The sequence below is a fragment of the Rhagoletis zephyria genome, unplaced genomic scaffold (assembly GCF_001687245.7).
Source record: "Rhagoletis zephyria isolate East Lansing unplaced genomic scaffold, Rhagoletis_zephyria_1.1 Rzeph_scaffold_00093, whole genome shotgun sequence".
NCBI classification, from domain to species: Eukaryota; Metazoa; Arthropoda; class Insecta; order Diptera; family Tephritidae; genus Rhagoletis; species Rhagoletis zephyria.
The window spans coordinates 519,213-546,250 of NW_016157177.1; the positions used below are offsets into that span (position 1 = coordinate 519,213).

At 39.1% G+C, this 27,038-nt stretch overlaps 2 protein-coding genes across 5 annotated transcripts; one reads left to right on the forward strand and one right to left on the reverse strand.

The window, feature by feature from the left end:
- The first annotated feature begins 687 nt into the window (after nt 1-687).
- Nucleotides 688-2,902, forward strand: LOC108375613 (B-cell receptor-associated protein 31). Of its 3 annotated transcripts, none has more exons than XM_017631774.1 (4): nt 688-950; nt 1,074-1,633; nt 2,196-2,398; nt 2,507-2,902. In XM_017631774.1, exons 2-3 carry the CDS (start codon nt 1,130-1,132, stop codon nt 2,388-2,390), a joined length of 699 nt encoding a protein of 232 aa, XP_017487263.1. In that variant the 5' UTR covers nt 688-950; nt 1,074-1,129; the 3' UTR covers nt 2,391-2,398; nt 2,507-2,902. The 3 variants fall into 3 exon arrangements, with proteins under 3 accessions (XP_017487263.1, XP_017487256.1, XP_017487250.1); XM_017631761.1 differs by having other exon boundaries at nt 720-950; nt 2,196-2,434; nt 2,543-2,897; XM_017631767.1 differs by lacking the exon at nt 2,507-2,902 and having other exon boundaries at nt 706-897; nt 2,196-2,407.
- A 485-nt stretch (nt 2,903-3,387) lies between these two features.
- JMJD5 (Jumonji domain containing 5) lies at nt 3,388-26,556 on the reverse strand. 2 transcript variants are annotated; one of them, XM_017631744.1, is made up of 4 exons: nt 26,460-26,556; nt 4,511-4,931; nt 4,303-4,459; nt 3,388-4,228 (listed from the first exon to the last, which is right to left on the reverse strand). In XM_017631744.1, the coding sequence occupies exons 2-4, from the start codon at nt 4,913-4,915 to the stop codon at nt 3,447-3,449; spliced, it is 1,344 nt and encodes a 447-aa protein (XP_017487233.1). In that variant the 5' UTR covers nt 4,916-4,931; nt 26,460-26,556; the 3' UTR covers nt 3,388-3,446. The 2 variants fall into 2 exon arrangements, with proteins under 2 accessions (XP_017487233.1, XP_017487240.1); XM_017631751.1 differs by lacking the exon at nt 26,460-26,556 and having other exon boundaries at nt 4,511-4,951.
- Nucleotides 26,557-27,038: the final 482 nt, after the last annotated feature.

Genomic DNA, 27,038 nt, shown 5'->3' on the forward strand with positions numbered 1-27,038 from the left:
GAGACTTTCGCCGCGGTACTTCTTAATGTCAAAATAGTGTGTTTGTTGTAATACGAATTCGCCTTGTTTACAACAAACATCATTTTGACCTTAATAAGTACCGCGGCGAAAATCTAAGTTCGCCATCAACACCACCTCGTATAAATTCGCCTTGCAATGTGGTGTTGTTAGATCAGCTGATTTCTTCGCCTTACATGTATTTTGTTTTTACATTTACTGATTTGACAGCACACCCATCAAAGCAAAAACAAAATACATGTAAACTTTGGGGCGAATAGAGATTTGAAATAACACCCGCGATACAAAAAACATGTGGTTGTTGTTGTATTCTTGCTTCCACCTTGTATAAAACTTGTCATTAGAATGTATTATAACGTGTTTTCATCTTGAATTAACTCTTTTTTTTAATTAAGCAAAGGTGTAAAATAGTGGTGCTTGTGATGTAAACAAAAGCTCGGTTGACAAAACCGCTTCCAAAAACTTTCTAAAAGCAGTTAAGGCGAAATTAGTCAACGACGTGGCGTAAACGTACGTGGACGCTGACACGATCTACCTTATGGGATTTGCGTGTTAACGAAAACTCACTACCGCATGACGGTGACGTTGCCGTAGCTTCTCTCTCCCAGTCAACAGTAAATTTTATATGTTGCTACGTACTTCGTTGCCTAATTTCGCCATTACAAATACACGGTCGCGTTCTACGTGATCTTGCATATTTCGTTGATAGTGCAACCCTGGCTCTAGCGAACAAGTGAAAATTTTGCCGGCAAATAGATAGTTCTCCTGTTCACCCTCATAGATTTGCGGTTATGGAGTTATGAGAAAATGAGAAAGCTATCTTCTTCGCGAAATTACCTGAAAAAACACATCATCGGCTGAACTTCACCCAAAGCAGAGGTAAAAGCAGCGGCGCAGTACTAAATTTTCACAAATATTTTAATCTATAAAAAGTAAGAATTTGAAATTACTAGGGTAATAAGCTAAAAATAGTACAAAACTAGACAAAGCAGAAATTATAGCGAAGGGATAAGTATACAACACTATTGTTTTTTCTTCTCTTCAACGTTTTACAGCTCATCAATTGAAAAGAAAGTGCTCCAGTAACCCAAAAAAAGTATATTGCATCAAAATGAGTCTCGTCTGGACTTTGATTGCCTCCTTTTTGTACGCGGAAATTGCCGTAGTACTCTTGTTGGTTCTACCTATAGCAAGCCCGTACAAATGGAATCGTCTTTTCAAATCCAAATTCTTGGCGATGTTGGCCCAACAGGCACACCTATATTTCTTTCTTATAATGGGTGTGCTGATATTATTCCTATTGGATGCCATACGTGAAATGAGGAAATACTCCACACATGAAGCTGGCGGTCATGAACACTTGAACGTTGAAATGCAACACAGCATGCGACTGTTCCGGGCCCAACGCAATTTCTACATATCTGGATTCGCCATATTTCTTGTATTGGTCATAAGACGTTTGGTTACATTGATTTCGGCACAGGCAAATCTTTTGGCACAGAGTGAAGCTTCAATGAAACAAGCACAAAGCGCCACAGCAGCAGCGCGCACCTTGATGGCTGAAAAGAGTACTGAGAAAGGAAAGGAAGCCACTGAGGACAAGACATTGAATGAGGTAAGTTAATAGATTCTCATGTACATGTTGTTACTATCGATTAGATATATTCGTTTTGGCTTGCGGCTGTATAAAATGAGTTCTTGTACCGAAAGGTGTGGTTCCACACTTCTTTCGTCAGTTTTTGCTGAGTAATGATTTTTGTTTTTAACATTTACTCAGTTATGGTTCAAAAATCTTTTGGAAATTTGCTTGCTTGAATATATTGATAACTGCGCATTGGAAAGTATGCTTTGAGCATAAACCAATAATCACAAAAGGTATTTTCCAATATAATAAAGTATAGCTTAATAACGCTTGTAAAAATGGCCTCGCATACTTATTTCTGATTTTCACGAAACTTATCTAGAATGATTCTTTCTCCGTTTACTCTTTCGGGCTAACTTGCACAGATTTTAAATTTGCGGAGACGTGTACAAGGACTCAGTGCCAGCCTGAGTTAAAGAGCAGTGTTGATTCTATAAACTACATTTAATCAGTAGATTCCAGAACCTTAAGAAATTCTTTAATGGCGTAGCTCTAGAATAAAAAGAAATCTTTTAAAAATATGTATCACTTTCAGCTCAATGAACTGCGTAAGAAAGTGCAAGAGCTTACATCTGACCTGAACCGCGAAAAGAAAGATAAGGAAGCATTGAAATCTCAAGCTGAAAGTTTGAACAAAGAATACGACAGACTGACTGAAGAGTATAGCAAGTTGCAAAAGAAGATCACTATCAGCGACCATAGTGGAAAGGGTGGCGAAAAAGACGATTAATAACACACCCTGTTTAATATAATATTAATTCCTTTCTTAGAAAGATGAATATATGCACTTTAACCCTTTTCTAAAATTAACCTGCTACTCAATATGGCGGNTGATTAATAACACACCCTGTTTAATATAATATTAATTCCTTTCTTAGAAAGATGAATAATATGCACTTTAACCCTTTTCTAAAATTAACCTGCTACTCAATATGGCGGTAACTAATAAACAGCTTATCGTCTGATATAAAATTGGAGACTTATTATATGAATCGTTATGGAAAGATTTAATTGCGATGGAGCGTTGAGCGAATTAGGTTTATGATTCAAAGTTTTTAAATTATACATAACATATTATACTTCTATATGTTCTTAAAAAAATAATTTTCTCGAAGAGCATACTGAATTTCTTTATATTACTTTGTAGCTTACTTAAGCATTTTTAAACATGTTGGTTAATACAAATTTTTCTTGTAATAACTTATTTCTTTTTGTATGAATAAATTGTGAATTATAAATAAATTTTGAAGTTATTTTCTGCCTCAGAGAACTCATTGCTTATAATTGGGATCAACTTTACTACGCTATCAAAATTATTGTATAATCAAACGTGGAACAATCATAAACCCCTATTTTGCTATATATTTATTATGACTTGTACTTGTACCTTTGAAACCAGCTGAGATGATTTGGATGATGACTCATTGATTTCCTTTGTTTTCTATTTTAGTACACATCAGCCATTGTTTGCATGCATATGAACGAATACTTGTCTATCAGAATGTATTCAAGTAAAAACCTGTTTATAAATAAAATTTTACGTTTTAAAAACTTTTATTTTCATCTTAGAATTCAACATCTATATTTGCACTGTCCAAGGGCTACCAATGCGCTGAGTCACGATTAAAATATTTTAAGCGCACTAGGTTATGTGATAACGATCAAATACCGTTATCATTGCACAGACAAAGTCATTATATGACTTCTCAACATTGATATTCAAAATATTGAACTTATTCAGCATTTGTTGTTTAATCACATTCTAATTTAAAATATTTATACAAAATTATGACCACCAAAAGCTTACAGAGAAACTTTCACTCTCGGCACGTACATAATGCCACCACTTTGGTGGCATGTAAAGGCAATCGCCTGCCTGTAATGTTACATTATAAAAAGCAACCTCTGCTGCTAACGGAAATCGCTCTAAGTCCAGCCGAGTTGCATCCAATTGTGAGGTATTACAAAGCATTTCGGAATCATGAGGATACAACTTTGCAGTATCAGTCGGTGCTGCTAATATGACCTGCTTTCGGCCGAACACTTGACAGAGCAAGTTGTGTTCGGGATCATAATGTAGTGGTGATATGGTATTTTTAGGTCCCAACCAAGCTTTAATTGAAACCTTTTCAGTATCCGAGCTATTATCGCTGGAGTGTAAAATACAGTAGTCGGGTATGCGTATGTCGGTTTTAAGTGTCGGTATTTGATCGAACAGTTCATGTTGTGCCAAATATTCAATTTGTGTGTTGCTTTGCACGAATTGTCTGCGCAGGAAATCGCGTATTTTGACTAGCTGCTGTGACCATTCATCTGTCGTGTAGTTGGCACCGATTTCAATTGGCACTGTTCGATTACCGGCTAGTTTAAGTAGATAATTAAGATCCCGCCATTTATGCATAGCAGGCCAATGTGCAATTGTGTTGAGCAGCAGCGCTGGTTGCTCGGAATTGAAACATATTTTGCGAAAGTTCTCAACTGAGGGACAATCCAAGACGGGTATATCACATTTATATTGTTGACGTTCAAGCTCAGCTATGATTGGCAGATCACTCTCTGCATTGTCCTCTAATAGGAGATATGTATATATATATGCATTAATTTTTGTTTAATTAAATTTTTTTTTGGCTTTGTTTTCTTACCTGAAACTTTGCTAATATAGCTGGTCAGTTGGGTTTGAAATTGGTCACTGCCTTTATATAATGATTGTGTGCATCCAATAAGTATGGCTTCATCGAGTATCTCGGAGCAACGCAGTAACTGCGTTTTCGATAAACTTTCACAAAACAGATAGTATATCTTTTAAATATTTATAATATACAAAGTTTTAAATTAGATTTCGCAACTCACTTTATAATAACAAGCCAGGGCATAAATTTTTCGCACTTCTATTGGCACTGCACTGAAGTGACCTGTGTGTATGCGTTCCCAAAATTTGTCGGCTAAGCTGGAAACAAGGTAGAATATTTCATCGTTAAGCTCGCGTTCTTCATTTGTTTTTCCAACATCTGCTGCTGCCTCCCGGATTATGTAATCCGCTTCTGGTTCACTTTGTAAAATGTTTTTAATTTCTTCATATTTTGGCAAATATTCAGCGATTTTTGTCCAGTCTTCCATGCGTTCCTTTTGACTTTGTGCATCTCTCCAATGTTTTGTCTCCAATTTCCAATTGTTTATTTTTATGGAACAGCTGATCGCGGGATAGCAACCCTGAGTCAGCTGGATTTTAATGTTGCCGGACTGCATGTTTACCATTAAGAGGGATACCAGACTAATGTTATAATAACAAAATAAAAAATCGAGTACGTGTACTAAAAGATGAATTAAAAAGATTTCTTAAAATAAACTAATAATATACACATACTTATAAATCAACTCGTTATTACGGTATCTATCAACATATCGACATAATTATGCTTGTAGTGCGAGTCTGCCGGGGCAACCAAGTAAGGTGGTTGCGTTCCCAAAACGGCATTCACAGGTCGAGAGTAAATGTAAGTCGAGGCCGACTCCCTGTGAATGCCGTTTATGGCCTGTCGGTATGCTGTCGGGTCCAAAAGTTATTTTATGAACCTCTGAACTTCGTCCATCATTTAGTATAGATGCCTCCTGACGTGCCTTGGTGAGGGCTCTGCTGCAAGCAGGTTTCTGTTCGTCTGTGACAACCTACTAGGAACTGCTTACATATCATTGCTTAATGCTCCTTGACGATCTCACATGATTCCAGTTCCGGTTAAGTCCACTAGTCAACTGTGTGTTTATGGCATTAAGTGCTGTAGGGGTTTTGTGCCCCCTACATATCAGGAAAGATGCTAGTGGCCACGGAAAAATTGACGATCTTGGTGAGGTATTATACTTCCGTTCCTATTATTTTCTCAATGGCCATTCCAATTTCATCACTGGTACAGCCTTCAGGTCAAGCGACGTTTAGCATTTTCCCCTGGTGGGACTGTCGCATAAAACAGCTCACGCATTTTTTCTGGGCCGAAGAGGTGCCATCCCAAACCGTCGCGCTTCTTCGGGTTGATCGAAGATTGCTAACACCAGCGTTCAAAATACAGCCCTCAGCTCATCACAACACCTCAGCTAGACCTACAGACTCTATAAATTTTAAAACAGATCCCGATGGTAGAGAGTGTATGTGCTCCCCTCTGGGTCATAGATGACCTATGCTCCTCTCCCTTCTTCAGGAAACGGCCTCGCACTCCCGCAGAAGGTGTAATGATGTCTCCTTGGCAGAGTCATAGAAGAGGCATATGAATGTCGCTTGACCAGATTCTTAGCTTGGGCAAATGACTTCTAAGCCTACAATGGCCCATTAAAATGCCTGTAATAATTCTTAGTTCCTCTTGGGCCTCGCGCACATGAGTAGACTGTGTCTTGTTGGATTGTACCCTCCTAGTAAGCATTTAGGTTGACGAAGACCCGTGGTACAATGCCAGTGTAGTTCCCTTAGATCTGATCGCTACGTTTGTCGTGTTGGGACCTAATAATAGGAAGGGCTCAGGCCCTATCGATGGCGAGGCAGCAGCCATTTTGGCTAACCGCTCGGCTTCATCGTTTCTTTTCGAATACCATGTGCCCTGCTACCCGTATCACCACTCTTGGGCACTTGAGAGTTTGATCTCGAAGGATGAGAGCCTTGATTTATTACATAAAATTTGGATTCTCTCACTGCGAAGGCGCCTCGACGTGTCTCTCCATAATAGAGGTAATCCAGATCGCCTTGCTGTATGTGTTAACCTTAAAGTTTCTTTCGAAAACTACTACTCTATTCATATCATCTCTGTCGAGCTGCACTAATGCGAGCATGGGAACCTAGCTTGTCCCTGTTTTTAGATGATAAGATCTTACTTTTGCCGAAATTTCTGTCTCGCGAAATTTAAGAGAGTTCGATTCCCAGCCTTTTCAACAGTAAGATGCAGAATTACCTCCAGTAGTGTCGTCGGCCATGTGCGAATTGCCTTCGTAGTGAAAGCACTACGACGTTGATTATTGGTGAGGGTCGGCCTCACTGTAACTAGAGTGGTCCTGGAAGCCCAAGCCACTGCCTAATAGCTTACCATTGTTCGTACTATTATGGTTTACATTCATGTTAGGATCATTGGAGCGCACCGCTAGGATTTGACCGCTAGACGTTTTCACGCCATCAACGCCCTTGTAGCGTTGAAGGTGGGCGCATCAAGATGCGCTCTCGCACTGTATTCCACTTCTTTGCCGACGCCGATATCGACTCCTTATTGAAAGTTCCCTACACCCTTTAGAGTTCTTTTTATGGTGAGCGGACGACGCCTTTCTTAGAAAAATTAATATTTAAACCTACATCCGCATACCACTATTTCGCTAGGTTAAATTCTCTTTGAACGATGTCGGAGAGGGCACTTCCCTCTGGAGATAATCACTATGTCATCAGCGTATCCTCGACAGTGAACGCCCTTATCCGTGAGTATCTGTAGGAGTTTGTCCACGACTAAGTTCCGCAGGAAAGGAACTTCGGAGCATCCTTTTGTCGTTCGCGGATGGTTGACAGAACATTCCTAGCGTCTAAGTTACATAGCTAAAAATTTCGTTGTGCTTTAAGCTCCTAGAATCTATTAGTCCAAGGGATCTAAAGTTAAATAGAAGACAACTTAGTTTTGACGGGCATATTCATTGCGCGCAAAGCCGATGTGGTATTTCGTTGAGAAACCCATTTCCTAGGCAAATCCATCTGCACTGACCACTATTTCACCGTCTTTGTTAGCATCTACCCAGTGGAACGGCTATCGATATTCGCAATAGAAAATCAGCGCGAAAAGCACGCACTTGAAAGTTGCAACGCAAACGTGCAACACCGAAATCGGTGCTCACGGTATAGCGGACAGCTGCAGCAGCAGCAGCAACGATGCAATTTTCACCTGCATGCCACGCACATACCGACCAGCGGATGCTGCTGCTACCCCAGCCACATGTCGGCGTTGCTGTCTGTGGCATGCCAAACATGCGACCAATCAAATGAAGAACTTAAAATAGTGCAACACAATTTCATACTCTTTTGTCGCGCATTTCATTCGTCTCTGCCTTGTCGGCTGCTGGCTGCTGGGTGCCGTGTGTCGACGCGCCGATCCGCCTTGCATGCGTTCAGACCACGATCGCGTTGCAAAGATAAGCGCAATCAACGCGGTCTGCCACTTGGCACTGGCACTTATGGTACGGTTGTGTTGCTGCCGCTGTGTTTATATTTTTTTTTTTTTTAAATTTTGTATCTTAGTTGCTTTTGTTTTTGCCTTGTGTCAGCTACTTGCAACAGCTTATTGGCAATACGCCCGGCGCACATGACGCAAATGGCGCGTTAACTGCAGCAAATATGCCTGCCGCCGACATCAGTAACAACGAGCAACGGTGACGAACGCTATAATATTGTATTTGTAGCAACATGACCATGTTGCCAGCAGCTGTTGCATTGCTGTTACTATTGCAAATGCTGCCTGATTTGTGGGTTACTGTGCGTGCGCAGTTCAGCGTCTTCTACGAAAGTCAAGAGANCTGCTGGCTGCCGTGTGTCGACGCGCCGATCTGCCTTGCATGCGTTCAGATCACGATCGCGTTGCAAAGATAAGCGCAATCAACGCGGTCTGCCACTTGGCACTGGCACTTATCGTACGGTTGTGTTGCTGCGGCTGTGTTTATTTTAATTTTTTTTTGTTAATTTTGTATCTTAGTTGCTTTTGTTTTTGCCTTGTGTCAGCTACTTGCAACAGCTTATTGGCAACACGCCCGGCGCACATGACGCAAATGGCGCGTTAACTGCAGCAAATATGCCTGCCGCCGACATCGGTAACAACGAGCAACGGTGACGAACGCTATAATATTGTATTTGTAGCAACATGACCATGTTGCCAGCAGCTGTTGTGTTGCTGTTACTATTGCAAATGCTGCCCGATTTGTGGGTTACTGTGCGTGCGCAGTTCAGCGTCTTCTACGAAAGTCAAGAGATCTTAACGACCGATAAGCGGGGTGATCGAGGCGCAGCATTCAATGTTGTTGTGGCAGATTAGTTGGTATGTCGATGGGTACAGTGAGGGATTTTCTTGTTACTGTGGGGAAAAAAATTAAATGAACTCTTACTTCACTTTCGAAAAGGGTTTACCTGGTTTTCAAGCTTCAATCGGTTGGTAGAAAGCGTCGTGTTATAACAGATACTAACAAACTGATATTATGCTTATTTTGGCGCAGTAGTAAGCCAGTGCGTTTAGCGGTGAGCACCGGCCAAAATTTTTTGGCAACTTTGCAAGTGTTTTCGTCATGCCATATGTCGTCCTATACTTTAGTAGGCTTCTCGGAAATAANCATGTCGATGGGTACAGTGAGGGATTTTCTTGTTACTGTGGGGGAAAAATTAAATGAACTCTTACTTCACTTTCGAAAAGGGTTTACCTGGTTTTCAAGCTTCAATCGGTTGGTAGAGAATAGTTTTTCGGATGACTTTACAACAGTCCAGCTCGTATATCGAGAATCCAGCGTGCCGACCTGCAGGTGGCTATCGATAGGAAGCACGAACCGGAGCAGACAGTTAATCGGGCGCAAGTTACAACACGGAAGTCGGAGGCAGCACCAGCAGAAGTGAACGGGGAGCGGACATACGAGCGTATCGAGCCAGTGACATCACAGAAGCCAGAGAATTTGTCAAAGTAGGCAAAAGTAATGTAATCGTTCTCCTAGTCGATAGGCATGCTTGCCAATGAGGAAGTGTCCTGTTATAACAGATAATAACAAACTGATATTACGCTTATTTTGGCGCAGTAGTAAGCCAGTGCGTTTAGCGGTGAGCAACGACCAAAATTTGTTGGCAAATTTGCAAGTGACTTCGTCATGCCATATGTCGTCCTATACTTTAGTAGGCTTCTCGGAAATAAGTATCTTGCAAGTTTGTATGGGTATTGCTATTTCATCTTTTGTTCTTAATAGGAAGTTTGGTGGCAAGTCGCCCCAGTTCATCGGCCTTACAATTTCCCTCCATGTCTCAATGTCTCGGAGCCCATATCACAATTGAGGCGAAATGAATCAGCAGCCATGGAGGTTGTCGACTGCTTCGTTGGGGATTTGATGGGCGCCTGGCTGTCCGTGAAGATGCAAATATCAGTTCTTAGATATCGCATCTTATTAGTCTTGTGGCCCTGTCGATTACCATCAGTTCCGTGCGAAAAACGCTACTGTGGTCTTTGCTTTGCGCACTCTATTTGCAATGTTAGACCCCCAGTTACTACAAGGGTCTTCCCGTCGATCGAGATCGGGTGTCACGTGCATCTTAGTTAAGAGCACTACTGGAAGAAAACTTCCAGTTAGATTGCTGGTAATTTTTCAATGGCTTCGTTTAAAAAGGATCAATGGCGAATAGCCAAAATATTTTAACATCGATTTCGCCTGCCTAATCCCACTGCATGCTGCCGCCGTAATATTTTTCTTACCGGTTCCCGTGCTTGTCTCATTTAATACCATCACATCTTAAGGATGCTCACAGTCAATAACAACAAGCGTTGGTGTCATTTTCGATCCGGTCGATTTGGAAATATGCACAGCTTCACATCATTCGCTTCGCTCCATCTAAATCCGGACTGATCATATTGTTTGACCAGCGGCAAATCGATTTGAATGCACGCCAGCTAGAAGCAGTGGTCCACAAAAAAAAGACAAGGAAAAAAAAACACCAAAGCTTAATACGCAAATGCACTTTTACCAACCGACAAGCTGCTGCTGTGGCGAATAAAATCAGCCAGCGAGTAAAGTCGCATAAATTTCGCATATGCTCACGCACGCAGGCACGCATATCGCGTGGCGTTGGTGGCGCTCTGNAGACAAGGAAAAAAAAACACCAAAGCTTAATACGCAAATGCACTTTTACCAACCAACAAGCTGCTGCTGTGGCGAATAAAATCTGCCAGCGAGTAAAGTCGCATAAATTTCGCTATGCTCACGCACGCAGGCACGCATATCGCGTGGCGTTGGTGGCGCTCTGTGCAACTACGTTTTTGCTAATTTGTGGTGCGGGGCGAGTTGAAAGACCGTGAATATGCACGCCATATTGTGTACGAGGGAGGCGTGCACGATCGTCGCAAGATCGCACAGCTGATACGGCCACGACCGAGAATGACGTGCACGACTGGAACTTTCAACTCAACTGTGCGTTGATCAGTGAGTCCACATCTTGGTGTTTGCTGCTGCGATTGTTGGGTGATTGCATGGCAAAGATGCTTATCGCGAGCGGCTGGCTGGCTGGCTGACTTGCGTGCGATAGCAGTGCACAGCGCAGTCGGTCAGTTTAGTGCGCAGTGAGCGGAGAGTGTCATGGAAATTCCATCGCTGTTTGTTGTTGTTGTTGTTGTTGTTACTAGTGATGGTTTGCTTTGCCCGTTGCATGCAAGAATTCGTTCTGTACAAAATCAAAATGTCCNCGGTCAGTTTAGTGCGCAGTGAGCGCAGAGTGTCATGGCATTTCCATCGCTGTTTGTTGTTGTTGTTGTTGTTACCAGTGATGGTTTGCTTTGCCCGTTGCATGCAAGAATTCGTTCTGTACAAAANGAGCGGAGAGTGTCATGGAAATTCCATCGCTGTTTGTTGTTGTTGTTGTTGTTGTTACTAGTGATGGTTTGCTTTGCCCGTTGCATGCAAGAATTCGTTCTGTACAAAATCAAAATGTCCAGCATTCATAGGACCCATCGACTGAGTTACATACATACTCGTACATACTCGCATTTATCGATCGCAATCAATTGTGCTTGGCGCTGCTTGCTGCCGGCTGGTGAATGTGATTTGCGCGTTATCATGTGCATCGATCGTTAAGTGATACAAAGCGTTACACAAGCAAAAACAAAAAGTAAAAAAAAAAACATTTGATACTCGTATCTTAAAATGACTTGCATGTTACTGTCTGCGCGCGTTTGTCGCGAAATTGGAGCAGCACATGCGCAAACGCCGAACGCTTCGCTTGCTTAATAGTGCTTTCACTGAGCTGCAATCTGCAGTTCGCGCATGCAGTCCACAATGCCTTCCGCGGCAGCTGTCATTAGCCTTGTTGGTCTTTAATGGTCACCAATTTATGTTGCAATATTTTGTCGGCTCACTAAGGTGCATAAAAACCGATTTAAGTCGCTATTCACACGCAGCGTTGCTCTAATTTATTTTTATGTACATATATGTACATACGTGAGGTTCTTGGAAAGTGGGCAGCACCTTCACAGATTGCTTGGCACATTTTCACCGTCACCTACAGCACAGTATGTACATACATACGATTGTATGTCTGACGATGTTTTTTTCTGCTGTCATAGCAGTTGTCATACTGCTTGTCAGGTTGTNACAGTATGACATACATGATTGTATGTCTGTTGATGTTTTTTTCTGCTGTCATAGCAGTTGTCATACTGCTTGTCAGGTTGTTTGCTTCATTACCACTGATGTTCACGTGTCCTGCTTCACTAACCACCACACTTAGGGCCGGTTACTCAATGTCTGGTTAACACTAATCTCTGGTTAAACATATTTATCGACGTTACCGACTCCCTGTTATATGAATGGAGTCGAATACGTCGATAACAATGTTTAACTGGACATTGAGTAACCGGCCCTTAGCTGGCTAAGGCTGTGTCATTGTCAGCTTGGTCTTGTTGTTCTGGTAAATGGTATTGGAATTGACGCCGCATTTTGTGACAGATAGACTAAATGGAAGACAAGTACAGTCAGTGATAATTCTCGCTGTTGCAAGCATGCATATAGGTAAACGAATACCTACTAATACTAATGCATATGAATATGAAAGAAAATATGAATTCAAAAAGGATTGTTAGTCCACATAAATCGATAAATTTATATTTTCTAATTGACATTGATAAATGCTTTAATAAATCGATAACAGCATCGATAAATGTGTCGATCGATACTGAATTCATCAACATCGATAGCGAATGGAATGGAATTCATAAATATCAATAGAAATAGCAAAGAAATATTGTTATCTATATCGATAACTTTACAGATTATTATCCAAAAAATTTAGAGGTTTTGTGTTATCGAAAAAGTATCGGTAACAACTTGAAGGTGTAAACTAAATCGAAAACGAGGAAAACTCTATAACAAAAAGTCTTTGCAAAAATTCTCGGACTGAACCCTCCGCGAGGGTGCCGACTGGAAATGGGTACTTCAGAGCAATTCCGTACGATGAGAGGGTGCTGCTTCGAGCCGTCGATTTTAAAGAGATCAAGGGCATGGATACCGGTGACCGTCGGAACACAAGAAAGTGCTCGATATTATAGCTCTTTTTAATCCGGAGTTACCTTCTCACAACTGGAAGGTGATGCGGCTGGAACACAGTAACAAAGTAACGCGTCACGTGGTATTGATGCTGAACGAGGAGTCCTTGGCAGTCATAGAAAGAACCGGTGGCGTTATAAAATATGGTGCGAGCGTACGAAAACGATTTAAATACAGCAAGAAGTATGGCCGAAGTTGAGCTGAAAGAGGCCAAAAGTTAGGAACACATATTCGAGGAATCCAACCAGGCCAATCCAAAGGATGATCCCGCTGATGGATATGCCTCGTCGACTTCTTCGCTGGAGGTCGACTTCACCCTCCGGCAATACACCAAGCAGAAGCTGATGCCAGGTGGTGCATTTCCTGCAGATAAAAACCTCCACCACAGACATGTGCATAGTTTTTGCGGACTGAGGACGACAGAGCAAGTCTACACTCCGGTAAGTGGAGCTAACAACGGCATGTATCCTTGCAAGTACCAAATTAAAGTTATTGTTCCTTCCTAATTTCATTGACGCGAACACCACTACGGTTAGCCTGGAGGCGAATAGCCGAATGGTTAGCCTGGCTTCTCTGTACCTGGCCGACAATAGGCCAATACCAACGTCAGCGGTACCACAGCTGGTGGAAAAGTGGGGCGGGGCTGTGGCCCTAGGACCTAATGCGAGCGCACACCACCGTACCTGGGTCATCGAGGACAACAAAATTGCACGAAATTAAATAATAATTTACATGTTTTGTGATTTGCGATTCATCAACATCTTATGAAATATACTCTGGAGTCTGAGCACGGGACCCCCTTGAGAACTCCGGGCGCGGGAGATGCAGCAAGAGTTTAAACCGGGTATACCCATGCACGGTTGGAGTGTAGTCGATACGAAGAAAGAGGTTCGAGCAACAGTTTAGGTGTTCTAGCTATTCAACAAAGAACGCTAAGAAGGAGATGGAAAAGGCACCCAGTATGTAAAACTTAACGAAAGGCGTGGTAATTTCAGTATACATAACTTCTTAACCAGAAATTTAACTCATACAGGTAGGTCGAAAGGAAAGGATAGGGTGTGCATATCGAATTTCTGGGACACCAAATGTTTTTAAGACCAAACATATTAGGAGCGTTCCTTATCTTCCAGAAATAGTCAGAAAAAGTCCGAAGTAGTCAGATTTAGTCAGAAGAATTTATTCTGGCAAAATCCTGAAAAGTGTCAAACTCAACTGAATTTAAATTAACGGAAATTAAAGAAAAAAAGTGAGAATAATCTAAAAAGTAAAAAAAGTGAATTGAAATTGGAAGGAGGCAAAAGATAATTGATATAGTAAGTGTTTATTGTGCTTGTGCTTGTATGAATGTGTTTTGTACATACATTTCTATTTTTATTTGTCGTTAGTTTTGTTGTTGCCATTCTTTGGACTAAAAATTTGGTTTGCGTTCCTTTACTTTTCCTGTTATTCTCTTTTAGTGAACGCATTTTGCTTACGCTCTGGCATTTTGACACTTTTCAGATTTTAGTCCAAAAAGATAAGGAATGAACCTATTAAATACACAAAATTTAAAGTAGCCACGATAATTACAATTAAAATTAACCTCTCTCTTCATTAAAAAAATTATTCTGGAACGGTCTAACTAGTTCAATTCTATATGTACGTGTGTATGTCGTTGGATTACATCAATCTTTAGCGCAATTTTCGCTGTTGGTGCATTTTTAAACTGCTTGTGCAAACACAGTAGTTTTTTTTTGTATTGTTTTGATCCGCAACTCTTTCGCATATGCATATTTTTAAATTTGTATGCACTTAAGAATATGATGGCGACCTCATACAATGTCAATAACTTATACAAGGTTTTTTGCTAAGCTGCGATTCATTTAGCTGTTGTAAATAACGGGTGATTTTTTTGAGGTTAGGATTTTCATGCATTAGTATTTGACAGATCACGTGGGATTTCAGACATGGTGTCAAAGAGAAAGATGCTCAGTATGCTTTGACATTTCATCATGAATAGACTTACTAACGAGCAACGCTTGCAAATCATTGAATTTTATTACCAAAATCAGTGTTCGGTTCGCTTTACGTCCGATTTATGGTCTACATAATCGACCAAGTGAGCAAACAATTAATGCGATTGTGACCAAGTTTCGCACTCAGTTTACTTTATTGGACATTAAACCAACCACACGAATGCGTACAGTGCGTACAGAAGAGAATATTGCGTCTGTTTCTGAGAGTGTTGCTGAAGACCGTGAAATGTCGATTCGTCGCCGTTCGCAGCAATTGGGTTTGCGAAACACATTTCGAACCGAACACTGATTTTGGTAATAAAATTCAATGATTTGCAAGCGTTGCTCGTTAGTAAGTCTATTCATGATGAAATGTCAAAGCATACTGAGCATCTTTCTCTTTGACACCATGTCTGAAATCCCACGTGATCTGTCAAATACTAATGCATGAAAATCCTAACCTCAAAAAAATCACCCGTTATAAGCACTTGGAAATTTGTATGTATTTACAAGTGGCATTGTAAGTACATAGTGTTTGCGGTTAAAAGTTAATGAGAAAAGGAAGTTATCGGCAATTTGTTGTCGATCATTGAACGAGGAAAATATAAATTCGTTTCGAAGTTATGTGACTGAAAATATTTGTTAAGGTGCGAGATACGGCCCTGGCCCTGTTTTGGTGCAAGCATTCTTTATCGCGACTTCTGAGAATCACCCAGCAATAGTCAGCCCTCTTACGACGATCCCATTAGCTTTGGTACCTATCTTCCATAGTTTTTAGGAACTGGTGAAAACGCCCTTCTTGTTCTTTACTATAGCAACCACGATTTTCTAGGAATTGTTCAAGATTACTGTGGAGGTAGTGCACTATGATGAAGATATTACATTCAAAGGTTTTAAAGCTCTCCAGCATGTCGTTCACAATTTCGGAGTAGCTAATTGACTTATGTATAATTTACGTGAAAGTTTTTGGTAACTGCAACAAACGAAGTCCACATGAGCACACTCCAAATCGTTCATTGAACTTAAGAAACCAAACAAGAATATGGATATAGATGAGATCGAAACACACACTATGTATGCTCAAATGCAATTTATATTAATCAAGCCATTACTTGCCCAATGCCCTGCCCAAATATTTTACTTAAAATGGCTCTGTCATCCAATCGCTGTTGTTGAGGCTTCCGTTTCATGCCGGATGCTCCCAATCATCAACAAAAAAAAAAAACAAAAGCCTCAAGTAAAATAAATTGCTATGAGTTGTAGTGTAATAACTCTTGCCTCCGCATAATTACTGTTCATTTACTTTCTTACCGACTGATCAATTGACAATTACCGCTGATCTTCGGCTTGATAAAAGCACCAATATTTTTTTTTTAATTTTTCGTTTATGCGACGCACAGCAAGTTTTATGCAAGCAATGTTATCACGGCTGCGGTGGCAAATTGCTAGCAGTTAAGCCGGGGTGCAAGGCACGCCCTCAAGATCACAAGATATCTAGTAAATTTGTATGAACAGCGAACGAGTCAATCTGGGTGCATGGGTATGACAGTTGCCTTCAGCAACTTCACGCTTTCTGCCATTGTTGTTATCGCTTATTTAAATGTTGTTGGACTTGTTGCATTAATCATCAGAGATGCTGCAGCAGTGAAGGAAATATATGTAAACATACACGCAATAAAAAAAAAAAAAACAAACAACATCCGATCAGTTGCGCCAACTGCTGTAATCAGCAACGAGTAGCCAACAACAGCCAGCAGTTAGGAAGGCAACCACACACTGCTCCCCTGATTTTATTGCTCCGACGCGATTTTTTTTTTGATGCGTTGCGGAAGTTGTCACTGCCATCATACTCGTCGTAGTCGTACAAATCAACATTCACTTCTGTATTCATTCACTTCTTGCTTAACTTTTCCACTCAAAAGAACTTTCAGATATACATACTTAGCTATATACATATTTACAATTAAATCAAGATGCCTTTGTGCTATCTACTATGTGTTAAAACTTGTGTAAGAATATAATAATAAACGCGTAATATGCTCTTCCCTACATAGTTAAGTACATAAGTACCCAGCTAGCAAAATTGCCAGAAATCTGTTAGATATCCGTCAGACTCGTCGGCAAAAAAGTAAGAAATCTGTATGATTTTGACCGTTATCGGCCACAGAAGCGTGTGGAGAGGTTGACCGGAAGTCTAACCGACACGACGTGGAAAATTCTGAATTAATTACTGACCATTCTGACGGATATCTAATAATAATAATTATCAGACGTATACGCCCGAAATCGCACATAATTCGATCAGACATATCGGATAAAGAAATAAATAAAATTCTCCAAACACTTCGCCGCAGAAATCTGCACGAAACCTGTAAGACTTTGTATAAATAGTCAACTTTTTATTCCGACTTGTCTGATATCAGAAATTGTCTGGCAAATGTGCTAGCTGGGTAAGCAAGGGAGGAAATTAACAATTTGACTCGTAACAAGTACTTTCTATGAAATTATAACACACATATATGTACTCGAAAAGCAGATATGTGTACATTAGGGTGGTGCGAAATGCATGTGAAAAAGTAAAGTCAGAATTTTAATGCTCTCACCCCATGGGATTGTTCTATAAAGAAAAATTAAAAAATATTTAGAGGTCGCTCAAAGCGCTCAAAGTTCTCCATGTACTTTATATGAAAAAAAAAACACTTTTCGTAGAAATGGTATAGAATTCTTGAAAATTAATATTTTTCTATCGGAGAAAATTGTGTGAAATTTTTGCATTTACAACTTTCACTTTTCCCTTTCCAAGCCCATCAGTTTTTTTCTATCAACTATCACCATGACTTTTTACCACCTATACTAACTAGAATTGAATGAGCTATAGAACTGCGTACCCCATAAGGGCGCGTTCATACAGAAAGTCGAGCGGCGCCGAGCGAAGCAAGGCGGAACAAAGCGAAGCTGCTGGTGTTCACACTGAACGAAGCGAAGCGGAGCTTTTCTCATGCACTCGGCTGCAAAGATACCACAAAAATAACTGTCAATGAAAATCGGCAAAAATATTTGCTCAATTTTATTTAAAAGATTAGTTGCAGAATTCGGTTTTATTGGAATATTTTTCTATTTTGTTTGCAGCAGCGTCATGAAGTTGAAAAATTAAATAGAAAATTCAAAATAAAAAACTGCTGTGCTTTCAACTCCAACACGCTTATGAAAAAGTTTGCTGTAAGAACACTTTCATTTAGATACAGCAATTTGAAAGCTTCACTTTGCTTGGAACGGTTTCGTCCGGTTCGGCTCCGCGTTCTGTGTGAACGCACCCTAATGCAATTTTTAAAGGTTTTGTAAGTAGGTTTTTCTAAAATTTGACACTCCCACCCACAGGAATATTTTTTGGAAGCAGGTGGAACTTCGAAAAAGGTAGCTAAATTCCAAAAAAGTTCGCAGTAGGTAATGCTTTAAAAAAAAAACAAAAAAAACATCGGATATAAGCCCTGGTTGATATTAAAAATAAATATTTGCACCTGTAGTATATACCAAAGTTGCGTACGTCAGAAAGCGCATAACTCGAGAATGTATTATTCACTTTGAGCCGTTTTTTGTTGTACCATTTACAGTTGGTGGATATGAAGAAGTTATTTGTCTGTGGAAAAATTATACGTTTTTCCGTTTCTTCATGAATGTCGGAAAAAACAGAAGGGATTTTATTTTAGTATTAAACACTTAAGAAATAAAAAGGCTATACAATTTTGTGCTTGAAAAAAATTAAAAGACATGAAGCAATCATATTATAAAATAAGAATAATAGTATCTACGAAAACAAACGGTCCCTAACTTTTTCGCTAGGTTCTTTTGATTTAAAATTTTTTTGATTACAGTCTCTGATGCAAATAAAGTGATTTGACATGGAAAAAAGTATGTACTAATATTGACCGAATTGTTAAAAAAATTTCATAGATAACACTTTAAGAACGCCAAGACACATAAACTTAAATAATTTGGGTCTACTTAGATTACGGGATTTTTCTAAATATATATATAATTTATTTTAATTTTAAGTTTGCATTTTGAATGAAAACGAATTCAAACTTTAACATGGAAAATGTTACGCATACGCCATGTGCGAGTATGGTCAATGGCCGTAATATTCTTCTTTCCTGCTCATATTTCATACAAAAAAATCATTACGCATTTTTTTCGATCATTCACAATTTCTTTATTTATCCATAGATTTTCTTCATTAGTAGCTTAATTTTTTTAATAAAATAATTAAATATTATTTAACACAAATGAACAAAAAATTTATGAAAATTCTGTTATTTTTCTTTTTAAATTTTCCCTCTTAAATTTGAGCTTTCATAATAAAAACGAAAATATCTTAGGAAAATGGACTGATCTAGAAAAAACAGAATACAGATTTGTAATCTACAGCTCAAAGTTAAGTTTACTTGTTTCGGCGTTTTTTTTTTGTCATTTCAAGACTTGAGCTTTTCCCCACATTGTAATTTCTGAAATAAAAGGAACACACATTGTATTGGTCAATTTAACATTTTTGTTCCACTATTGATTGCAATTATAAATGCCATGCTTTCATGGGACTATAGCGATACAATTTACACCTCCACATGTACTACATTAGGCATATGACTTTTATCTAAAATTCATTTTCCATCTACATACAAATATGTATTTTATTTCTCGGAGCTCCCTGTGTAAATTTTTTTTACAAAATTTTTGTTGGTTTTTCATCATTCCTTATGCTCTCCTCATGGGTAGAAATACATACTTAATTTTAGAAAAAAGTCCTATGCCTAGTGTACATATGTACAGAAGTATGTAGGCATGTTTGTAGATATCTATGCATGAATACATGACGATCTTAATAAAAACTGACATCAACAGCAACAGCAATAATTATTAACAAAAATAACGGCATACTATGTACCTGATGTGCTCTTTGATGTGTACTTTATAGACATCAGCTGTGCAACACCTGAAGATCATTTGCGCCATCAATTATCAATGATATTAACAAATGTACACACCACAATCATAGGAAAGTACAAAAACATTCACTGGCAAAGAATTTTATTGGCTTCCGACGTCTGTATGTATTGTAAATACATATGTATGTTTGTATATACAGTGTGGAAGCGCAAGCGTACATTAAACTTCTACATATCTGGCATAGAATTGTTTGCAACTTTTATTGGAAATTTGTTTCAATTTAATGCCCGAGCTGCATTCTTTGCAATGCATCAGCGAGAGCCGGTGGCAGCGGCGATACGCAAATGTGCACATCAGCTGTTGCCTTAGCTTTTCCTGTGGCATGTTAAGCTGCATGCCGCCACACACCTAACACGTGTGCGTGACTTAAAAATACTTTTACTATAGGCGAGTGCATAAATGAATATAAATACGTACCGACATATGTATGTATGTATTTATGTGCTTCTATAGAGTGAATATGTTTGTATGTAAATACGCATATAAATAAGAAATTGTTTCTTAATTGAAAACAGCTGAGAGGCAGATGTATTTAGATATGGATTTTTACATGCCTGTATATAGGAGTAAAGATATTCACGGAATGCCTAGGCATACGTATGTAAGTATGTATGTATGTTTGCTTGATTTGGTTTAAGTATGGATAAAAGCGTAGACTTCCGTATGTTAAATAGTATATATATATGTACTTAGTATTATGACAGCATGCCATCTGAATTTTTAGAATTACTTCATTTCTCAAATACAAAAATTTATACCAGATAAGAAGCACGAATTTCTAACTCAAAATATACATACATATATTAAAATTCGAAAAATTATACAAATAAATTTGAATTCAATGGCCTTGAGATTCCTCACTCCTTCAGATACTCAAAACCTAGGTAAGCGTTCTACTCAGCGACAAGAACATTGATATAACTAAGGTTAATTATTGAGCCTTGGTTTAAGAACGAAACAGTAGAAAAGGACAGAGGATTCAGCTTAAACAACTACAAAAGTGGGATGGGTAAACCGCGGGCGAGTCCAGGGCTTCGGAGCGGAGCGGAGCAAAGGAGCAAGGAGCAAAGTATTTTAGCAGGAGCGGAGCTGGAGCAGAGGACTAAAAAAACTCATTAGCTCCTTAGCTCCTTAAAGAAAAATTTACAGTTAATAGATTTATTTAAATGCTTATTTTTTTTTTTTTTTTTATTTGCTACTGAAATGCTAAATAAACTTCCATTATATTTGTTTTACTTTGCAATACAGTTTATTGCTCAATAACCAGCAGAATCTGGAGCCAGTATAACACTTAAATGGCTTATACTCAATGTTTTCTTACAGTTTTAGACGTTTGCATTGATCCTAGTAAATTATATTGACCTCAAAAGAGAAAAAATCATTTTCTTACGTGTTATTCCTAGGGCAAAAATAAACGCTCCATGCGCGAATCCTTAGAATTAACGAAGAGAGGGGAGATTCATGGAAGATCAATATTATACCAAATACTAAAATCTGAGTCAGATTCTGGTCGCATTGCAGGATTTTTGAAGTGAAACTTCCTACACGAGTTCGGAGATGGTTGTGTTAAATATTTAACATAAGGTCACAAAATCTGCATCTGAAGATGAAGATGAAGATGAGGATGAAGATGAAGATGAAGATGAAGATGAAGATGAAGATGAAGAAGAAGAAGAAGAAGAAGAAGAAGAAGATGAATGATAAAGATGAGTATAAAGATAAGAAGACTGTTATGATCGACTTGTAATTCTCGCAGGAGATTTCATCGTCGAATTTTCGCTGCCCAAATCTGATGAACTGACTAAACTTTTTAAAGAAATGGTTGATGGTGGAAATGATCCAACAACCAAAGGAGCGGCTACAATTGATGCAGTTTTTTCCAGAATTATTGACAATATTGAAATAAAAGATTTCATATCTTACTTTAGTTATTACAATCTACTAGTTAATATTGTAGGTATGGATGTTTTCTCAGGCAAAAATAATATAAAAAATAAAAAAGTAAAGGCCGTTAAAAAAATTGTATATAAATATGTTTTGTATATTAGAAAATATGTGCTAGTGTATATATATCGCACATTTCTCTCCTCTTTCTCCTCTCTCTTCCTATATTCCTCTATATTAAGTTTCACTTCTTCCGCGCGACTACACGCACTGAGTTTTTTTATTTTTTTACGTGGTTTACTGTACATACATATGAACATAAATATGTCAATCAATTAAGTAGAAATGCATTTTATTTTTCAGGAGCATGCATTGAAAACTTAAACGCCAAAACCGTAAGTGTGAGACTATAATCCATTATACTTTCTACCGTCTATGTACCGATCATTACTTATTATTTTTCAAACAAGGCATATAAAAAACGCAATTATGCTGCAAAAACAAAAAAGACTACATTCTTATGGAATGAAAATGAATAACAAAATGCTCGAAGCGTTAAATTTCTTTCCGGTGACCAACACTCAAGCGCTCAGTTGCGTGGCGGCCTAGAGGCTTCGCTGATTTGGCTGTCGATGCGCATGCATGGAGGCCAATAGCAATGCAACCCCACACATATCATACGAGTAAGTGTGTTGCGAAATTGGTGGCGTTTCGGTTGTGATTTCGCAGTGCGTCTGCTTAATAGACACGCTTGTTTGTTCGAGCTACTTTATTGGTGGGTGGTTGCTTGCATCTGCGCCACATTTTCTGCTGCTTTTGCAGTTGACTGATTTTGCCACATATATACATACATACATAAGTGCCTATGCAACAAGCGATGACGAGGTATAGAAAAAAACTTATAAATACTTTTAATTATAAAAATGAAAATGAAGCCAGAGTAGGGTATTAAACTAAGAGTATCGCAAACATTCCAAAACCAAATTTGTAAGAAAAGAAAACGACTGTATAGTAAACAGAGATGCAAGTTAACTAGAGGGGCAGCAATGTAAGTATGTATATGTATGTATGCATGTGTATGCATGTGTGCATCATATAGGCACATGAATGAATGCATTAAATATGTTGCTTTCGAATGTATGAATGAAATTCATTGTTGTTGCGTTATCAGTTACGCCAGCAAGAAGAAGTTAAGAGTAATGGACATACATACATCGCTGAAGACATACCAACCAATTGTCTGGAGTATTTTATGTTTGCAGTAAAACACAGACAACATGTAGACACGAATGCAATTAAGCTTGGTGCAACAACAGTGTTATAGAGGCGCGCATGCGCAGTTGATTGTTTGCCTTGCATTTGCGTTTATGCGAGTATGTACTTGAGTTTACTTTGAAAGTTGATTGGCCTCTAATACGGCAATATATATAAGCATATATTTAGGTATCTACTTTGAATTTTTTAATACTCGCTTTGATTGCACTCTTAGAAACTTTTTTGTTAATTGCTTTCAAATTTGGACAGAATGCGAAGTTTCTGCTCCATATTAGCGTCTGATCGACAGCGTAGATGGACAAGATTACTCCCTGTACGGAACACGTAACAGCGAACGCACACCACGACATGGACTTGGACTCGAGCGGGATGTAAGCTGGGCTTTAGACTCGCTGGACACAATGTATGAGATTTCAGTAGTTGCGTGGACGAGATGCCAGAAGTCGGTGAACTTCCATACCCATTTTCCTCCGGCTCGGTTTGCCATCGTAAGATCTTTAGGGTCGCTGCAACCGGAGCAGAAGAGAAAGATGAGTTATTCAAGCTCTTGTTGTTTCATCTCGCAACTGCCACGGTGTGCCACATTTCCCTTATGGAGAGGCAAAAGGATCTGCAGAAGAATCATGCCAATCGCGTACGGAAGTATGAGCGACTCTGTAAACGAAGGGTCCTCAAACGCTTTCGCGAACGGAGCTGTCAATGCTATAAGTACCAGAACAGAGCTGCGCAATTCAATTCCCTTCTGGTGGCGAGAACATTCTTGCGACGTAGTCACCAACTCAGTCATCACCGTCCCTGGAATCCAACGAATGCGAAGCCAGTGTTGCCCCTGTTAGACGGTGAGAATCCCTCGACTTAGACAGCTGCATTAACTCCAGGGAAAAGCGACCGAAAGCACACAATCAGTAGAGGCAATTATTTTATGACACGCAAAGCGCAGAAGCGGGCGAAATCCTCACTGTCCTTTTGCCCAAGTGCTACCACGTACGAGATCCTGCGTCAAAAGAGCAGTCCCATAAGGTATAGCGTGAGGTAGGTCATCTCAGGATGGTTATCCTCGAAGCTGAAAGTATTGAATCCGATAAACAACTTCGAAACTTCTGCTGCTTTTCTTGGGTGAGGAAGGACCCTACGATAAGTGAGCAGAAGCCATACCCAACGGCAAGGTGCAGAGAAAGTAGCAATTTTGAAAAAAAATCGATTCTTCTCCTCCTGCTAATGAATATTACATAACAAAAACTAGTAGAAAGAAATATAGAGTTCCCCTAAAATGAAAAAATTGTAGAAAAAATATTATATGTATATTCGCTTTATTCGCTTACAAGGTGCAATTCACTCAGCAATTGAAGGCACGAGATCATCCGCTGCGTTATCGCTCGATTGCTCGAAAAATCAAATTCTCTGACGAAGCTCCAAGTATTCTCGGCAAAACTGCTGCACCTGGGGATCGGAAAGCCCGCACGTGATCATCGAGAAATCAATGCACCCTCAGAGAGTTACAGTTTGGTGCGGATTCGGTCAACGGTGTGCGCTACAGAGACATGATAAACGATTTTTTGTGGCCGAAAATCGAAGATAATTCGTGCGATGGAGCTAGAAACCGTCACCAAGGTCTTGGAAAACTGGGTTAACGGGATGCGCTACTTCAAAACCAGCTGAGGCAGCCACCTGAATGTAATGTTATGTTTTTTTTTTTTTAATTTTTAAAAAGAAACCAATATATGGACCACCCTTTAGCAGAGTTCCTGAGAAATTGATTTGAAAATTTTTAAGCAATATTACTGAGATTTCGGTCTTTCAAATAACAACAAATTTCGTCCATACATATAAAATTATCTATTTATGTAGTTCCATTTGTATGCACGTCAACTGCTGCTCGCCGGCAATTGGGCGGCGGAAGTGCATCGCAATTCGGTTGTAACGAGCGTTTGGCCTTTGCATGAATCCATATGAATATTTAATGCGTTTGCCACACGCCACACGCTACAGCCCAGTCCAGCCCAGCCCGGCATTTCCTTAGCAAATCATTACCCCACCACAAGTCTTCGCTTCATCAACACTATTACTGGATTTATTATTGCTCGCTAATGTTTGTTGTTATGTATGTATTTCTTAGCTTCTTCTTCTTCAACAAACTAAGGCATTTCTTCCGTTGGGGTCTCTGTTTGCTCCAAACCGGACGCACGTGTTCATTTTCATTAAAAGCAGTGCAAAGCGGGCTACATAGAAAACCAAGAAGCAAAAAAACGAATGTGTGCATATGATATGCTATAAAAAAAGTAACAACAGTAGCGCGAATACATAGAGCAATGAATGAGTGATTGCAGCAAGTACAAATAAAAAATAACCAAGTGAGTGTGTGTGTGTGTGTGTTTGTATGTTTGCTCTTGGCAGCTGTGGCTATCGCAGCTAAGCAGATGAGGCGCATGCAAGCAAATATGTATGCAACCACCGGCCAATGGCTGGCTGCGCTCAGTGAACATTGTTATTTTGTAATTTTATTGTTGTCGATTTAATTTTTTTTTTATTTGTTAATTTTATTTCGTTACTGCTGCATTTTACTGATATAAGCTAAAAAAAAGAGTTCAACAAATTGCTAAACGCCGGCGTAAGCGTTTTATAACTACTGAGCATGTGGTGCGGGCAGCCATGGCATTAGCATTCGAGTTGGCGGCCGGACGCCGCATAGAGGCCACCCAGATAGCCATCAATGAGGACGCTTTTAGTAATCATAAACTTGTTAATGCAGTGCTTAATTATTAAGCGATAAATTTATCAATTTCACAAGTATTTCAAGTGCTACTTATATTAGCGTGTTTCAGCACAGCAGCATACATATATACATAGGGGCATTCCTTTGTTCTAAATTCATATCATTAAATCGTAATTTATTAAAATTGTGTTCAGGAAATCCGAATACTTTGTTGGGAAACGTGGAAGTATGTGTGTTAGGGTGGTCCAAAATAACTTAAGTCGAAATTTGAATGCTCTCACGCCTTAGGATTGTTCTATTTCGAAGAAATATACCCCATTTTTTTATTTTGAAATCAAAAAATATTTAGAGGTCGCTCAAAGCGCTCAAAGTTTTCCATGTATTTTATGTGGGCGAAAAAATTGATAGAAATTCTCGAAGATTAGTATTTTTCGATTGGGAAACCCTGGTTCTCTTCACGAGACTTCCAATAACAATGCCCAGTGGTTTCGTATTCAACTTCTTGTTCGCGTTCGCATTTGCGTTCGGGTTCGTATTCGTTTTCTCATACGTCTTCATCGCCTTCTTCGTACTAGTGTTCATCTTTGTTTTCATTCCTGTTCATATTGTCCTCATCAACCCCTATTTCATTTTCTACTCTACATACCTTCGTAATCGCTTTCGCCTTCATATTGGTCTCGGTCTTCCTTTTGGTTTTCGTATTCCTATCCGTTTTCATCTTCGTAATTTTCTACGTGTTTGTATCTGTGTTTATCTGTGTGCAAGGAAGACACAAGCAAAAAATAGAAAACCAAACTTAAGTTTTTTCTAAGCAGTAAATAAAACTTAAACAAGTAATTTTTAAGCAAAAAACACAACTGACTTCAATTCTCATTTAAATAAAAAAATTTAGGAGTACCGTTAATTTTTTCATGATCCAATGATCGGATATAAACCAAATTAGTATGGGACACTACCTCTCCGATGGAAAATCGAAATCGGTGACCTGGTCCAAAGTTATGCGGTAACATACATACAAAAAAAAAATATTCCGACGAATTGATAACCTTCTCCTTTTTTTGAAGTCGGTTAAAAATAACTTTTGTTTACCAAACAAAATATAAAAACCACAAAAATAACTTATTTTCTGAGCAAAAAATAAAACTTTAAAAATTATCATTAAAAAGTTTTTTTTTTTTTTAATAAACGTTATAACAGTTACGGCCCCTGACTTTAGGGAGTCCTT

What these genes read in the sequence shown, in the direction of transcription:
- JMJD5 (XM_017631744.1), bottom strand. Translation starts at nt 4,915, where the DNA reads ATGGTAAACATGCAGTCCGGCAACATTAAAATCCAGCTGACTCAGGGT. An exon ending in CCCTGGCTTGTTATTATAAA is followed by an intron (nt 4,460 to 4,510) that starts GTGAGTTGCGAA and finishes AATATTTAAAAG; the next exon opens with ATATACTATCTGTTTTGTGA. An exon ending in CTATATTAGCAAAGTTTCAG is followed by an intron (nt 4,229 to 4,302) that starts GTAAGAAAACAA and finishes ATCTCCTATTAG; the next exon opens with AGGACAATGCAGAGAGTGAT.
- LOC108375613 (XM_017631774.1), top strand. Translation starts at nt 1,130, where the DNA reads ATGAGTCTCGTCTGGACTTTGATTGCCTCCTTTTTGTACGCGGAAATT. An exon ending in AGGACAAGACATTGAATGAG is followed by an intron (nt 1,634 to 2,195) that starts GTAAGTTAATAG and finishes TATCACTTTCAG; the next exon opens with CTCAATGAACTGCGTAAGAA.